The sequence below is a fragment of the Anoplophora glabripennis genome, unplaced genomic scaffold (genome assembly GCF_000390285.2).
Source record: "Anoplophora glabripennis isolate ALB-LARVAE unplaced genomic scaffold, Agla_2.0 scaffold460, whole genome shotgun sequence".
Lineage (NCBI taxonomy): Eukaryota > Metazoa > Arthropoda > Insecta > Coleoptera > Cerambycidae > Anoplophora > Anoplophora glabripennis.
The window spans coordinates 31,855-49,551 of NW_019416794.1; the positions used below are offsets into that span (position 1 = coordinate 31,855).

Here is a 17,697-nt window from a genome sequence, read left to right on the forward strand (position 1 = left end):
ACAATATTTTTGAAACTGGTTGGCAATACTAGGGCTATATTTACTAACAGGTTATATTTTACGAAAAATAAGATAGTAAATGTCATCAATCGTGAATAATAATAATAATAATAAATAATAATATCTCTACTCCTCATTCTAATTACGAGAATTAGCCCAGAAGTCGGAGACTTGTGAGAAAGAGGAGGCGGCATATTATTATTACGCAGGCCGCATTTGCGCCCAGGAACGACTTATGTTGGTAGGCCCTAACCACCATTGAGTGCAGGAATGAGGGAAACCTGGAAAACCTCATTAATTAGGGGGGTGGTCAAATGCCAACCGGTGTCAATCTCTCACATTGACCCAAGCCAACATTTTTCCACCCTACCAGACCTGCACAGAGGGCGCCAATTCTCCGTACAAGTATAGATAATCTACGGTCTACCGGCCGCGAGATTCGAAACCCGGGCAGTTCGACACATCGATTTAAGTACTGACGCCTTAAACCGTGCGGCTATCGACCGAATGGAATGACGATAATTCAAGGACAACAATTGTTACTACTCCCAACATAAATTTGTTATTAATATATAATCTGGAATTTTCGATGACATTTATTAGGACCTGTTGAGTCTAAATAAAGTTCGGCAGTCAAATTTCTTAAAATATACTTTGCCAGATCTGTAGAAGATCTGAATGTTAGAAGAGACTTCAAATTATGCGGCAGGTCCTTAATAATCAGTTTTCTGAGCGATGGATTGGACGTGTGCAAGATACAGCTGTAAATTGGCCTGACAGTTCATCCGACCTGAATATTTTAGATTTTTATTTTTGGGAGTTCACTAAAGCTAAAGTTGATTCTACGTCACTAGGAACTATAAGCGTGAATTATGGACCTGTCAAAACTGTTTTATTTTGGGATACGACAAATAATTCGTCGGCGTATACATAGAACTTGATCAGAAATTTCAGTATTTACTACAACATTTTACTGCCTTTTGTTTTGTTTAGTACCTACTTTATTTACTTCCTGTATTCAATTTTTAAACTTTGCCGTAAAATAACTGATTCTCAGAATAACACAATTTTTAAGAATTTGAGAAAACTGAAATTGCTAATTACTCGATTCTTAATTAATTCCCATGATTTGCTGAATACTATTATTTTTATTATTTGTTAAACTCTCACATCTCCTTTTCACTTTGTATAGCGGTTACTCTGCGATATATTGTCCCAACCTATTCAAAATAAATAACTTGCAGCATCTAGATGACTGGAATACTAAAATATATCTTCTATTACCTGCGGACAAGAAAGATCCGTAGTAGAATATCCACAACCATTATTGGGATGGTAACCGTGCATGGTCATATTCATGGAGACATTCACTGACATACTGGGGAACATCGGGGGCTGTTGGGTGAAAGTCTGGTCGCAAAAACCACCAGAATATCCTCCTGGAGAGAGGAGCATTTGTGGGTGGTAGTGTTGTGCTTCAAATTTGTCAGTAGGACTCTGTCCAGGATGGACCACGGCGTGTTTCAAGGACAATAGCACGTCCGCTACATCTGCTGGTTGTTTGGTTGTTTCGCGAAACGTTACAGGCATTTGGTTTGGAACTGACAACTCTGTTCTGCAAAAAAAAAGCATATTGCATAAAAATTATTAAAGTATTCGGAATGATCATAGCCATTTTTTTCAGATTGATTTTTCGAGATATTTGAAAGATTCAGTTTAGAAAATCAAGTTATTTTACGTAATTAAACAAGTTTTTGAAAGAAATAAGAATTTGTTTCTAAAAATTCTTTATTATTCTTTATTTATTCTTTATTTATTTCTTTTAAAATCTACATAATTCCTGCTTCAGAAGCATTTGAAACTTTTAAAAGTGTTTTTAACTATGGTGTTACAAAAAATCAAATCAAGCCATTAACTATAGATTTGGGGGCAAACAGAAGGATTTTCTTTAGGCTACTTTTTCAAATGGTCGCCCATTTTTCCAGATCCAAAGTCTCAAAGTTATAATTTAAAGAGTTTTTTAACAACTTCGTTGAGTTTTGAGATAAGATTTTTCGCATAGATTTTACCGTCGTGCTGCCACTCACTTTATGTTATTTTAGTTAGAAAAATTGAAGTGAACGAAAAAAAGGCATTGAAGTAGACATTGACCACTTAGCTGTTTCCTATACCAGCCTATATTATTAATTAATATAATTTAGTTAAACATTTTCTTAAAATGCTCCGTCTCATTGTAGAAATTAAATAAATTTAAAATCAAGATCTTAAATAAGCACATTTCCCTATTAGAAAATGAGATACATAAGTCAGTACAAAAGATGTATATAAAAAAAAAAGAAAATTATCTTATTATTTGAAGTTATTTACTTGTTAGTTTTAGTTTTTCTCCTTTTTTATTAGCAATGATAAAATTAAAAATAATTGAAATATATCCTTGCGCCAAACTTAATATTCTTTTAATGATATTATTTTCCATCTCTTTTCCGAAATTTAAGTGGAACCCCATTGAATTATATGACTGTTTTCTCAAACTTGATCGCAAATTTTTTATTTCTCAATTCCTCATATTTTAATGTAATATTTGTGCTCGTCTATTCTAATTTTTGAAATCGAGAGGATTCTCCAATATAGTGTTTATTGCATTCGCAAGGTATAATATAAATGCAATTTTTTTAATTTTAAATCATTATCTGTGCGACTTTGACAACAAAGAGCCTAAAATATTAGTTGTCTGAAACACTGTTCTAATGTCAAATTTGTCACCTATTTATTATTCTTAATTTTTCCACTAGTACAGGAATATATGGAGTTGTTATTGTGGAAACAAATTACATCCACGACTGTCAAAAATAATGAAAAAGTCATTAGAGGCTCAGAAGACGAAAATAGTTAGATTTTCAAAGCTTTAACAAAATTTTAAAGTTCGATATACAGGGTGTGCTATCAATCACCCCGAATAGCTTTGCAGGATGACCTCAAATCGAAAATCTTACGATAATGACCCTTGTTCTAACCCAGAGGTCAAACTTAGGGGTCATTTGGGAGTCAATTTCAGAATTTTAAATAGAAACCTCATTTGTTTTATCGATAAATGGAAAGAGTAGAAAATTTTACGTTCATATTTGATCTCTAGGGGACCTGTGAAGATCAAATCAGCTTCTGGATTTTGGATCTGACTGAAGGGTAACTCAACAGTACTAGGTTACAGCACTTAGGCCCCATTGGGCCACTTGTGCTTCCTTTGTACGAGAGATCAGCTCTCCTTAGCCGTCAACCAACCTATTAAAGAGAAAAAGGTGATGACGTTGCTCAGGGGGGTATGTCTAATGTAGGCCGTAGAAGGCCATCGTTCTCCTAACACGGATTCTCTTATTGACGAGACAACAGTGCATTCATAGAATACATGGCAAACTGTCTCGTCTTCCTGTTCACTACTTCTACAAAGGGGTGTTTGGCACTTCCTCATATTATGGAGATGTTTCCTTAACCAGCAGTGTCCGGTATGAATGGCCATCGCCAAGCGAAGGCTTACCCTGGATATAGCCAGGTACTTTTTGACTGTGTCTTCGCAAGAGTATCTCTAGCACTCCTTAGCAAATCGACAGCTGTTTGTTTCATCCCACCATGTTCTAAACTGTCTGTGGATGTCTTTCCTAATCAAATCAAATCAAATTCAAAAAACGCTGATAACGAAAGCACACTGGATTGATCAGGTCCAAAGATACTATGACCTGATGCCCTCCTAGCTAACTTATCAGCTTCTTTACTGCCATTGCACCGACTGTGTCCTCAACTTGTAACTGAAGCCACCACCAGCGGTTGAGGGCAGTCCCATATTGATCTGGACATTATCTTCCGATTACGCAAGGTCGGGAATGATTGCCAGCTGTCTGTAGAGATTCCAATAGTTTTCTTCGTTTTCTGCCCGCAGGCAATTTTTTAGCAGATATGGTTATATCCGCAAGTTCCGCTTGCGTTACCGCGACACGCCTATCCACAGCCACTAATATTGGATGTATACGGATCTAAAGTAGATACCACATCCTACACCTTCTTTCCTTTTTGATCCATCTGTGAATATGTTATTTACACCCTTACTGACGGTCTCCTCCTCATTGTTGATGAGTAGTGTGTAGGGTTTGTCAAACGCAATCTGAGAAATGCTGGCAGTCTACCTGTAAAAGGAGGTCTTCCTGATGGTCTCATTCCACAGGCGGCACCTGACTTCTTCGCATCCTACATATGGTTTAACATCAACGTTCTTGAAGCGAAGCATAGTTGTCAAAGCCAATTCCGTTAGATAAATATCTAAGGGTGGCAGACGTAGCATCACCGCCATCGCTAACGTTGGTGTTGTATGCATAGCTCCTGTTGCGCTCGAGCAAGCAAATTTTTGCACCTGGCTAAGCTTCTGTTTAGCTGCTATCTGTTGGGCTTTTGGCCACCAGACAACAACTCCGTAGGTCAACGTTGGTCTCACTATGGCAGTGTATATCCACATAATTACCCTTGATTTCATTCCCCAGGTTTTACCAACGGCCCACTATGTATATTTTTTTTTTGTTTGTACAAAAATCAAATATCTTGACTCAGAGAGTAGATAAAAATATGAGCCTGATTGCAAATGAAAGCTGAATGGATGTAGAATATGGAAAAAATATAACTGAGACGATTTTTTTTCTATATGACCTTCGAATGACTAGGCAAAGTCTATGCAACCCAAAAATTTTATGGATTTTTCTAATTATATCGGTCCTAATTCTCTTAAAATTAAATTAAATTAAAATTCCAAATCTGGCGTCAAAAATTTTCTATTATTTTTCTAACGCTAGCAAAGTCTCTCCAAAGTCGGTATTATTTTCAAACTGCTTTTTGACACTGTTAAGCAAGAAAATTATTCACAAATTAAAGATTAATTATCAACCTGGGTTTCTGTTTTTTATTTTACAAATAAATGTCAAATAAACACACTGTAGAAGGTAAGCAGTGACTTAATAGATAATTTTTTTTTATTAACGACGAAATAAATTCAAAATTGATAGATACAATCTATACAATTGATGGGTATAACCACTCTGCTTAAAATAAATAAGTGAATCTTTAAGGTAGCTTTCTACCTTGAAAAACCATTTTTATTTTAACACTTACGCTAATTTGGGTTGGATTATTCCTTGTACTTTAAAAAAAGATGTTTTTCCCAAATTTTGAGCTATTTGAATACAAGTGTACTCAAGTTATAAGAGATAATGTTCTTTTTATTAACAAAATAGAATTTTCGATAAATTATTTTCATTATTACATATTCTACTTGAAACATTTTGTCACTATTTGGCCTAAAAACGGCTATTTTTCACATGAAAACTATTTACAAATTGTTTTAAAGATCAAAAATAAAAAATCCGAAAAAACAATGTTTTTATATGTCATTCGTAGAATATATATATTTGGGTAGAGAGCTATCTTCAGCAAGAAAAAAAGCAGATTAATATCCCGTTCATTAATTTTATTTCACAAAATACACATGTGCCTGTAAAGATATGATTTTTGATGAAGTGTTTATAAGGGACATTAATTGATTAAAATAATATAAAATTGTATATTGACATGCGATAAAGCGAGCTGTATACCTTTCGGATCCCAAGATATCATTGATATTGATTAAAAATCGTCTGAAATTTTATCAATTAAAAAAGGCACAGTTGATATTAAATCATACATTGAAACTGTCGAAACTACAGAAATAAAAGAAGATAGCGAAGAATTTGACAGAGACAGTGATTCATCGGACACATCAGTTATTTAAATTATAGTAATTAATTATTTTTTTATCAATTTTGAATTTTTTTTCGTCGTTAATAAAAAAAATATCTATCAGTCACTGCTTACCTTCTATAGTGTGTTTATTTGATATTTATTTGTAAAATAAAAAACAGAAATCCAGCTTAATTATTAATCTTTAATTTGTGAATAATTTTCTTGCTTAACAGTGTCAAAAAGCAGTTTAAAAATAATACCGACTTTGGAGGGACTTTGCTAGCGTTAGAAAAATAGATTTGGAATTGCCGTGCCAAATTGTGCAAAATCGTGTGCATTGCAATAAATTTTAAGAGAATTAGGACCGATATAATTAGAAAAATCCAAAAAATTTTTGGATTGTATAAACTTTGCCTAGTCATCCGAAGGTCATATAAAAAAAATCGTCTCAGTCATATTTTTCCCATATTCTACATCCATTCAGCTTCCATTTGCAACCAGGCTCATATTTTTATCTACTCTCTGAGTCAAGATATTTGATTTTTGTACAAACAAAAAAAAATGATACATAGTGCGGCCCTGCGACACTGTTCATAGGAAATATACGCCATTTTTATTCTTCCCTTCAGATGAAGATTCCATGTGAGTTTTGCATCTAGTGTGACTCCAAGATAACGAGCGTTCAAATAAAAACGTGGTCGAAGTTGGCTCTAACACATTGGACGTAGGGAGTAGCTTATAGCGACCAACTTAACCTCATTTCTCAACGAGCTGTATAGCAGCTGTCAGTTTCAATAACGTTAATGACTATATAACTTTATTTTAAAGAATAATCGTGATAACAATAACAAACAATTAAAGGAGCTGCGGAAAGTGTCCCCCTCCTTGTTATAACAATAAATTAAAGCAGCTGCTGAAAGTGTCCCCCTCCTTGTTCCAAGCACTTTTCACACCTGTTCCTCAAAGAATTAAAGACATTTTCTAAGATGCTCGGGGTATTGTTAATTTCACGAATCTTGTCTATAAGTCGAGCCTGCAGATGGTTTAAATCAGGAATAGGCAGTTCAAAAATAGTGTTTTTAAGGTAAGGCCACAAAAAGAAATCACACGGCGTAATATCACATGACCTCGGTGGAAATTCATGTTCAGCATTGAGACTTATTAGTCGATTTTGGAAAACTTCCCTCAACATATTCATCGTCTCGCCTGCCGTATGTGCCCTTGCGCCATCTTGTTGAAAGTAAAAGTTTGTAATTTCGTTTTCTTCCAGCTGGTTAACAAAAGGAGCGATAATTTCTTCTCTATACCTTTGCGCAGTAAGAGTACCATTAAAAAAAATAGGTCCATAAATCCTCCTTCGATTGAGAGCACACCAAACTCCAATTTTTTGAGCGTGTAGAGGGCCCTCGACAAAAAAGTTATCTGGTTTTTCAGAAGACCACATTCTCATATTCTGTGAGTTTACGTAACCACTTAAATGAAACCAGGCTTCATCAGAAAAAAAGGTGATATTATGAAGTTCACCGTAGTTGTTTAAAAACCATTCACAAAATACAGCCCGTCGCGGAAAATCAACTTCATGAAGTTCTTGCTGACAAGTTAAACGACAGGAGAACAAACGCAAATCTTTTTTTAACACTGTGTGGCAGGTACCGACTGATACTCCCACCATTTGTGATCAAACACGTACAGATGTTCTTGGCGCATTTTCCATTATTTGTTGGACATTCCGCTTTTTAGGTCGGCCGCTTCCTTCTTTTCTTGTTACACTGCCCGTTTCACTAAAAACATTAACACAACGCTGAACTGCACTTTGAAAAATTTTGTACTCATACTCAACAACGCCGGGAAATTGATTTTGAAATTCTATGGAACATTCCTCAATAGAATACTTCCATATTCCATCAATCTTGCGTCCATTTCTAAAGTAGGACTCTATGATAAACACTTTTTGTTCTTGAGAAAACCCATTTTAAACGCTTTTTAAAACGAAAATATTCAAATTGATAGCGGCGATATAGCGCTTTGACAGATGACGTTTAAGTTCATTTGCTATACCGCTACGCCCTACGTCCAAATTTTCAGAACCAACTTGACCACGTTTTTATTTGAACGCTCGTTATTTCACATCAGCTTTCCGCCTGAAATGTTTACATTTTATGGCAATGGTTGATAAATTTTTGTGGCAAATTCCGTACAAACTACCGTTGTCATGATTTTTGGTCTACAACTTTACTCTTCTCCGTTCGCTTTTCCATTTTTTTATAAAAATTAATCAAATTATGTATCGAGGTAAGATATAAGTTTATGCAAAATTTCAATTGAAATAATGGAATCGTAGTTAACGGCTAGATTTATTTTTTTTTAACACACCCTATTTATGGCCGCCCTGTATGTTACACTTGTCATACATAGAAAAGAATGACATTTAATGACAGTTTAAAATGTTTTTTAATTCATTAAAGCCACTGACGAATGTGAAGTTAAAAATTTCTAATATTAGAATCCTGATAGTGTACCAAACAATCCGCTGCAGCAGCTCAAAGAAAGACAAATGCAAATCCAAACCAGTACTCCTGAATCCAGACTGCAAAACTGTTTTAATAACTGGAGGAGTGGGAGGAATTGGATTTGCAACGGCTCATCAACTATTATGCGATAAAGCCAAAACAGTTGCCTTAATCGGAACAGACACGAAGAAGGGTGTGGAAGCTGTTAACTACTTGAACTGTGCTTTCGGTAAGTCCAAAGCCATATTCTTTAAATGTGACATTAAAAAAACAACGGAAGTCGAAGACACCGTGAAGAAAGTAAAAAGTGAGTTGAAGGAAATAGACATACTGGTGAACACAGCTGGTATCTGGGACGATTCAAAGTGGCCGGAGGAAATGCAGGTCAATCTTGGCGGAACCATCAACATCAATCTGGTTGCCAAAGACTGCATGAACAAGGGTAACGGGGTTATTGTAAACCTAACTGGTTTCGCGGGGTTAGAACCATTCCCACCATCCCCGACGTTCGCAGCTTTCTCATCGGGTGTTATACATTTTTCGCGAAGTATCGGTCATGATGTGAATTACAAGAGATTTGGTGTGCGGGTAGTTGTCCTCTGTATCGGAGTTACCAAGACTAATATCATCAACGATTTGGATAAGAAGATGCTCACAAAAGAGATGGGGAGGGATATGAGTGATTATCTGAAGAAGGCTTGCAGTCAGAAGCCAGATGCTTGTGCCAGAGCGGTGTCGGAGGTCATCAAATTTGGACCGCCTGGTAGTGTGTGGTTTGTTGAGGGGTCTAGATTGTTTTACTTTGACGTGCCGGACTTCAGAAAATGTCTCAACTTGGTTTCACAGTTTGTCTAATTCTTATGTATAATTAATATATCATTTTATGTACAGTACTTATTTTTAAAATAAATATCCACTTTATCGTCATGTCTATATTATGAATGGTAATTATTTAGAACAACGACCTAAGTAAATATTACACTTTGAAGAAAAATAATTACACATACGTATTATATAAAGGTAATAAGAGGTCATAAAAAAACTATAGATCCATTTTCAAAAAAATATATATAATTCCAAAAGAAACTTCGATTTTACAGTAATTTTTTGTTACAAATTAATGTAACTATAAAAGTTAGGTTAGTAAGACAGAATTTTAAGTTAATTTTTTATCTAAACTATAATTTTTCTTGAATGGAGATGTCTCAAAAGTTGCTTATTAGTATGTGTTTGTTTTATATTTCAATAAATTACCTACTGAATATTAGATACGGTACAGAATGATTATATTGTTTTTTTCCTAAATATACGGGGTGAATCATTAATAATGGTACACAGCTCAATGGCAGATTGTTAACGTCAAAGTATAGCGATTGGGCCAAATATGCCATAATCAATTGTTGCTTGTTTTCGTTCTACAGGGTGTTAAAATTGAAAAATATATTTTTGATTTTTTGCTATATTTTAAGTATGTATCGACCGATTGGACTAAAATATTGTAGTTTTACGTTTTGTGAGGTGCCAAATATGAATATACAAATAGTGTTGGGGTCACGTCTAGGGGGCGCTAGTTGTACTGTCCTGTCAATGTAAAAATATGTCTAACTTTTTATATTTTACAATTTTGAATTTTTTAACTAGAAATTATTAAACTACGTTCAATTCTAAACAAAAAAGGTATACTTGTTACAAATGGATAAACTCAACAGTCTTCGAGATACAGACGTTTTAAGTTCTTTATAATTAAAAAATTCAAAATTGTAAACTACAAAAAGTTAGACATATTTTTACATTGATAGGACAGTGCAACTAGCGCCTCCTAGACGTGATCCCAACACTATTTGTATATTCGTATTTGCCACCTCAAACGTAAAACCACAAATTTTTTAAAACAATCGGTTCGTACATACTCAAAATATAGCAAAAAGTCGACAATATTTTTGCAATTTTAACACCCTATAGAACGAAAAGGAGCAACAATTGATTAAGGCATGTTTGGCTCAATCGCTATATTTTGACGTTAACAATCTGCCATTGAGCTGTGTACCATTTTATTAATGACTCACCCTTATATCTAAAATAAAAAAGACAAAAACCTCCAATGGATGTTTCTTAATTCGACTGTCAAATTTCTACAAGGTGTTCCTTGGCAAAAATTTACTCAAAAACTCCTTATGAAGATATAGCAACTTGAAGATAACCTATTAATAACGGTTTTTCTTAAATATCTTCTAATTAAGCTGAAATGTCACTACCAATTTTGGGAGAATTTTTTTTGTTATTGATGGCTCATATTTACACAAACAAATTAATTGTGTTTGAACCATTTTTACATTTGATACTACATCGTTTTTTTTTTGTTGTTTTATGTTAATTTGGATCTTCAATAATGAAAAATTGATGGCCTTTTTAAAAATCATTGCTCTTGAAATTGTTAGCTAAAATTATTGGATTATTTGGATTTCGAGTAAAATTTACAGGACAACTTGTCAAAAAAATAAAAAACTATCTATGTACTGAATATGACTACGTTAAATAGTACTCATTGTGTATTCACTAATACTTACTACATATTAAATATTTGGTACTATGATATAATAATTGTTATGTTTCTCTTTTAAATTTTTTTTGTATTTTTTTTATTATTTAAATTCGTACAATTCGCTGGAGATGTTTAATAATTTTTAATGTATATTAGAATGCTATGTACCAAATATCGCTGTTGTAGTTCTAACAATGACCAACGCACACCCAAACCAGAATCCAGACTGCACAACCGCTTTAATAAATAGAATTGAAAGGATAGAATGAAATAGAGATACAATGCATTACAAAATAAGTAAGTCAAGACGTTAACCACAAATTATTTGGGTGAAAATAATGGGATTCTCCTTATGCCATTCGTCATTTAGCCTCTTCATTTTCAAGATGCACAGGGTCAACATTACAATTAAATAAAATTAAATTAAATTTAAAAAAAAAACAAAGAAGGTCTTAGTACCCATGGATATCCTCTAACATTTTTCTACGCACATTTCTGATTTATGGCTATTTTTTGTAGATAAATACTTCTTTTTTTATTTTGTTCACTTATACAATTACAACATTTCGTAAATGAAAACTTTATTTACGAAATGTTGTAATTTCTTTGGATGTGACATTTTTTTTATTTCAAATACGCTTAGGTTTTAGGGTATCCTTTAAAACAAAAAAAATTGTATTTTGACAGTGACTGTCACTCTGGTAAGTAGGTAGGTTTTTCAGCTAGTTAGTTCTTTTAATTTATTTTATTTAAGAAATTTTAGTAACTAATACAAACTTTTTTAGTTTTTTTACATTTATAATGAAAGAAGTATTTTGTGAAACATTGGCATGCACAGGAAAAGTTATGGGAATCAATACATACTACAACCCTTTTCCTCCATTTATACTTCGTTTTTTTTATTAATAGATATGTGGGTATAAGATAATAGTAAATGCAAAGTTTCAGGATAATGTATTAAAAATATCAGTTATTAATAAATAATATTTGTTTAATTATTATTTTGACACCCTGTAACTTGAAAGAAAAGCACCCCACCCGAATAAAAAATGGATTAGTCCCACTATTTTTCAATCAAAAAATCTGTAGCTAACAAATTGACTTGAATTGATTATAAAGGCCTTTCAAAGAAACCTTCTTTCTCACAATTCTGGAAAAAATCATTTTTTTCTATCGGAAATAAAGAAACTAATTCCCTAGGATCAATCTTATTTTGCGCCTAAATATACGAACAAACGACAGTACACTAACACTTTCTGTTCTCGAGAAAAATAAGTTGTTTTTCAAATATAATCTGATTTGGTACAGTACCTTGAATGTTTAATATTTATAGTTTTAGAAATCTACTCTTGAAACATTGGTGTAAATTAATATTAGTATGAACTAAATACATTTATTACTTGTAACTTCCATTTGTACCACTGCTGCAAGGTGAGATGTTGAAGAGACTTGGCAACGGTTCCAGATCCAGAGGAAGGGATAAGGAACCCATATCTTCGCTCCAACAAGATGATAGGTCGTCTGTGCAAGGAGCTACCTGTTAAAATGAAATAGTAATTAATCGATTTAGGCAATCAAAGTATGAACAAGTTTAGTATTATTTATTAGGTATTTAGTTCATTTAAGGAAAACCAACGTTTAGACAATAGATGCGCCAGTTTACAAATCTATTTATGTACATTTAGATAGTAACGATCCTACTATAGTAGGATCTCGGACAATATAGCGTATCGCTACAGACTGCTACTTAAATGCTGGAAATTGACAACCCGAAATGGAAGCAGGGTCTCCTTAGCCGGCTTCCAGCTATAAAATTTAGCGTGGTAACTCTTCTACTTGGTAATAGGCGGTAGTTCCAGCGGTGGCTTTGTTGCCAAATAATAACTGCTAAATAAATTTAATGCTTTCAATTATGCAATTAAAGAGATAAGGAACTTATCTTCTGTTTGGAAATCACATTTGCCTTAAATGCTAAATAAAATAAATCAAGTTAGAATTAAAACTATGAATTTATCTAATTAATTATTTATTTTATATCACCTTGGAATGGGAAAATTCAAAAACGCGAAATTAATGTTTTTAGATTTGTGCGTCGACTTCCAATATGGTACGATATTAACACCTATGTTTAAAAAAAATGCATTATACAGGTTGTGTATCCTTAGATGGGTACTGCCTCTTATTGTTGATTTCTTTAGATAGGTAAAATAATTATTGACACAAGTATGCCATGGATGCCATTGGCAGTGCGCATATTTGTAACACAAGGTGTTCAAAAAAATTAACACAATGTAAAATTGCTGGAACCTCAAGGAGTAGTTGAATACGAAATTTATTTAAAAAAAAAACAACACATCATCAATCAATACAGAGATAAGATAATGCGTTCGCTACTGCTGTTGAAATTTTTGACTAACTTTTTTGTTTTTCGACATACGGACTTTGGACCTTTTCCATTCAACGCAGAACGGACAAACAGAACCAGGAGTGTGGGGAGACTTTTTCAATTATTTTTTCGATTTAACGCACCCTTTCCGAGTCATACGGCCTTTTTACTATAACACGACATACCTCTTGTTTCCAAAATTTATTTTCGACATACGGACTTCGGACCTTTTGCATTCAACGCAGAAGGAACATACAGAACCCGGGAGGGAGGGGTTGACATTTTTCAATTATTTTTTCGATTCAACGCACCGTTTCCGAGTTATAAACACTTTTTTATCCTATGATGTCACACACCATTGCTCCCGATTTTTTTTTTGACATGCGGGTTTTGACGTTTTTCACTGGTTCACCATGGAAGATTTATTTGTTCACCATGGGAAATTTTTTGATACTTTGAGTCTAAGCAAATACTATTTTCTTTTCTTTCATATATTGTGTCACCCCGTTCTGCGTCACCCACCGAGTGCTCTACTCAGGAACCAAGGGGAAATTTGTTTATATTTCCAGCCATTTCCGAGTTACGAGCAAAAAGCGTTTTTTTTTCTTATAATGTGTGACATCATAGATCGATAACGAAGGCTAAAAAGGCCACGCGCTCTACACCAGGCTCCCTCCCTAGGTGTCCTGAAATTGCAGGGGAGACTCCTGAAGACAGCAGAGAGAGAGAGAAGCTCTCTATGAGGACAGAGTCACTCTATCTCTATCGCACACTATAACTCTACCTCTCTCGCACATAATCAGACAAAAACGACAGAAACGAACCTTCTTTTAAAAATACATGGGATTTATCATTATTAGAATAACCCATTTTAATTTAAAAAATTTAAAAAATTACAATGGGTTATTCTGATGACGAAAAATAAAACATAATTAACTGTATTATTCAAATAACAATAATGTGCAAAAGTTCTTCAGGAATATTGGCAAATTTACTTTGGAGGAAGAATCCCGTCAACGAACGCTAAAAAATATTATTAGAAACTTTAGCTGGCCAGAAAACAGCCCCGATCTCATTGTCAGTCCTTTAGACATATTTTTTTTTTACCTGAAAATTTTCAAGTATTGAAAGAAAAATACAGGACGAAATGCTTGATAATTTTGAATTTGTTTTTGAAGCAATTAATAGTAAATTAAAACATATTTTCAACTGTATCATCACAATCACTTGCATGTTGATTTGTAAAAATCGTTGTTTGTTATTTTCATAAGGATGAATTTTAATTTTTTTTTTAATGATTTTTTTTATTTTAAACATATATATTTTATGCCAGCAAATTTTGATGTCAAATGAAATAAAAGAAAAGTCGTACATTTGTATTTAAAGTTTCTTTCTATCTTTAATTATTAAACCTGTTAGTGGATGTCAAAATACAAAAAAACCGGTACCTACATTCCGCGACGTACTAATAACCCACCTTGTATATTAAATAAATTTGTCGTCATCATCAAATATTAAAAAAATTATATTACAAGCTGCTTAAAATATTATTACGAATTTTGTTTATTTGGAAATATATTTTCTGCAGTATTTCCATACCAAAAAATGAAAATAGTAGGTAGCTAATTAACGAAATTATGATTAAATAACTTAATTGTAACACCGCTGCAGAATATCATATGAAACTACATAGATATTCGTTGATTCTTTAAAAACATTTTGATCAATACCTACATCATACATAGAAGTAAATACAGTAACGCAAAAAACAGATATTGATAAAAAAGTGTACAAAAGAAATCCGTAAGTACGCCTGGCAACATTACCAAAGTCTTGTTTATATGTTACTAGGATACGCGTTGGTATGTGGGCCGCTACATTTGATTCTTCCTAAAATTGTGCTGGTGGTGTACTCTACCGGCAATTCGGAAATTTAAAACTGCTGGCCTATTCCAGTAGCGGTCTGTGGCGACAGTTATTTTGTCTGTGGTAGGATCATATTCGATGCAAAGTAATAAATCATTGCCTGTCAAGGGAATCAGTGCAACACGTTTTAGGGGGTTTTGGAAATTGAATAATTTCTTTATGCATTATGGATTAATAGTTATATATTTATGAAGGACAAAATGAAAAACAAAGGCATCTCCTTCGCACATTGGGCGGCAGGGCAACAACAATACATTTATTACTCCCTTCATCCTCCCTCATATGACTAGTGTCTTGTGTTTGTTGCGGCGGCGCGCGTGCCGGCCCAACGTGGTCAGTTTCATTTCGGTTGTATTGGTGCTGCGTGTTTCTCGCTCGCGATATTTGTGAGGTTATAACTGTTATAAGTCCAATTATATTTCGTTCGGGCTGTATGTGTGTTTTGCGCTATTATTTGAGAATTTGTGTTTCGGGCTGTTGTTTGTGAATCGTGAATGCTATTATATTTTCTGTGCTAGTGAAGTGAAGTTCTTTATATTATTATTGCTCTGTTGTCGTTATATGGAGAAATGGAGGCGTTGCCTGGATGTTCACAAGCCGGATGTACTGCTGTGGGTACAAAAAAAATTGTATTAAGTTACAGAGAAAAAACGATAATATTAAATGTCCATAACGCTTTAGAAAAGGATCATCCCATGAAACTGAAGACTGGTTTGGTGGAAATGTGTTCTAGATATACTGGAGTAAGCGAATCATCAGTTTTCAAAATTTTAAGGGAGGAGAAAAATGAAGGAGACGTTAAGAAACCTAAAAAAGGGGGTGGAAAGAAGAAGAAATTAATATTAAATGAAGATGAGAAAAATGCAGTTCGGCGTACAGTACATAAATAATTATAGAATTTATATTTTGTTTATAATTTGTTAATATTTCTTGTTTGATAGAAAAATAACTTATTTTGTTGAGATTGGTAGAGAATTGTTGTTAGTGTTTTCATTTAATAGAATCATATCATAGGATTTATATTTTGTTTTCATTCTGTAAATATTTATAGTATATCTGTTGTACAAGGTTTTTGCTTTGAAACTTCGTTCTCCTTATAAAAAAAAGAATCGTAATGGGGTGCGATGAAGAGATCAGTTCACGTCTGGAACCCTATTCCTACAAAAATCCCTTTATTCTCATAAACTATTTGTTTTAAATGTAATTTATTATAAATCCAATTTGTTACTTAAATTCCACATATATACTACATTTCATCTCTGTACGCGCCACTGTTTATTGTTCCCTGCTTCACGATCAAGCTTGCCAGGTTAGTATTTGACGTATAACCGACCACTTCGTACACTCGATGCACCTGGCCGACTACAGCTAGTACCAGAACACAGTGCGTATGCAGCGGTATTTCAGATTTTACATTCAATTTAATTTTAAACTTGAAATGGTTTTTCTTACGCCTCCTAAAAATGATGATACGATTTTCCTTTGATAAAAGGCCGACAATTTTTTGCTCTACTTTGCATCGAATACGATCCTACTATAGTTTAAAAGACAAATAGGCAATACTGAATTATTAGTGTAAAAATAGTTTTAAAGAAATCCGTAACTGTAATTAAAAAAATGTAAATGAATTTTTGTGGTAAACGTTGTACGACTTGTTAAAATTAGCATACTGTTTTAGCTATATATCGATTACCTTCTCTTAAAAGTTTTTTGTTTTCTTACATATACGAGTTCTGTTCACGAGTTTTGTTCAGAAAATAACCGAGCTTTATTTTTTAAACTTTATTATTAATTTTATACATTATTCACACACTTTTCCCAGCGATGTTTCCCCTTCATGAAACAGTCCCAGATAGCTTCATTCGAAATGGCCTTTAAAGTCTGTGACGAATTTTTCATCAATGATATGAAGAAGGCGTCCTTTCAGCACTGATTTTAATTTCGGAAATAAGAAAAAATCGCAAGAGCCAGATCAAGCGAGTAAGGAGGATTAAGGAGGACAATCATCTGATTTTTGGCACAAAACTGACGAATTGACAAAGTATGCGGGCGCATTCTCATGGTGCAAGAATGCACCATGAATGTCTCGCTACAACTCTGGTTCTTGTTTGCGTATTTTTTCACGTAATCGTTGTAAAACGCTTTGATGGTACTAAAGGTTCACTGTTTCATCTTGAGGCAAGAATTCAAAATACAGAATTTTTACAGTGAGCACCACTTTAACATTGAATCGAGACCACTATGCTTTCTTAGGGTGTGGAGATACTTTGCTATTGCGATGATTTAGCTTTCGTCTCAATGTCGTGAATGTAAACCCAGATTTCGTTCCGCGTTATGATCCTCTGAACAATCGTCATTAAATTGTCCAAGGTATTGCTGACGAACGTCCACACGATTTTCTTTCTGTTGTTCGGTCAACATCAAAAGAGGAACAAATTTAGCTGCAACTCGATGCATGTCCAATTTTTCAGTCAAAACTTCATGGCATCATCTTCAATTGACTGATTATTTTAAATCATGGAAACCTTTCGTAGCATTGCGTACGCCCCAAAACATCATCTCCGTAAGCTTGTACCAAA

General features: G+C 33.8%; 1 protein-coding gene across 1 annotated transcript in view; it reads right to left on the bottom strand.

The window, feature by feature from the left end:
- LOC108911355 (protein glass-like) overlaps positions 1-17,697 on the bottom strand; it is a 40,612-nt gene that overhangs the window by 18,782 nt on the left and 4,133 nt on the right. Inside the window, exons 2-3 of the mRNA XM_018716269.1 lie at positions 12,214-12,343; positions 1,285-1,610 (exon numbers count right to left, since the gene is read on the bottom strand). Coding sequence (XP_018571785.1) covers positions 1,285-1,610; positions 12,214-12,343 — 456 coding nt within the window. The remainder of the gene's footprint in view (positions 1-1,284; positions 1,611-12,213; positions 12,344-17,697) is intronic.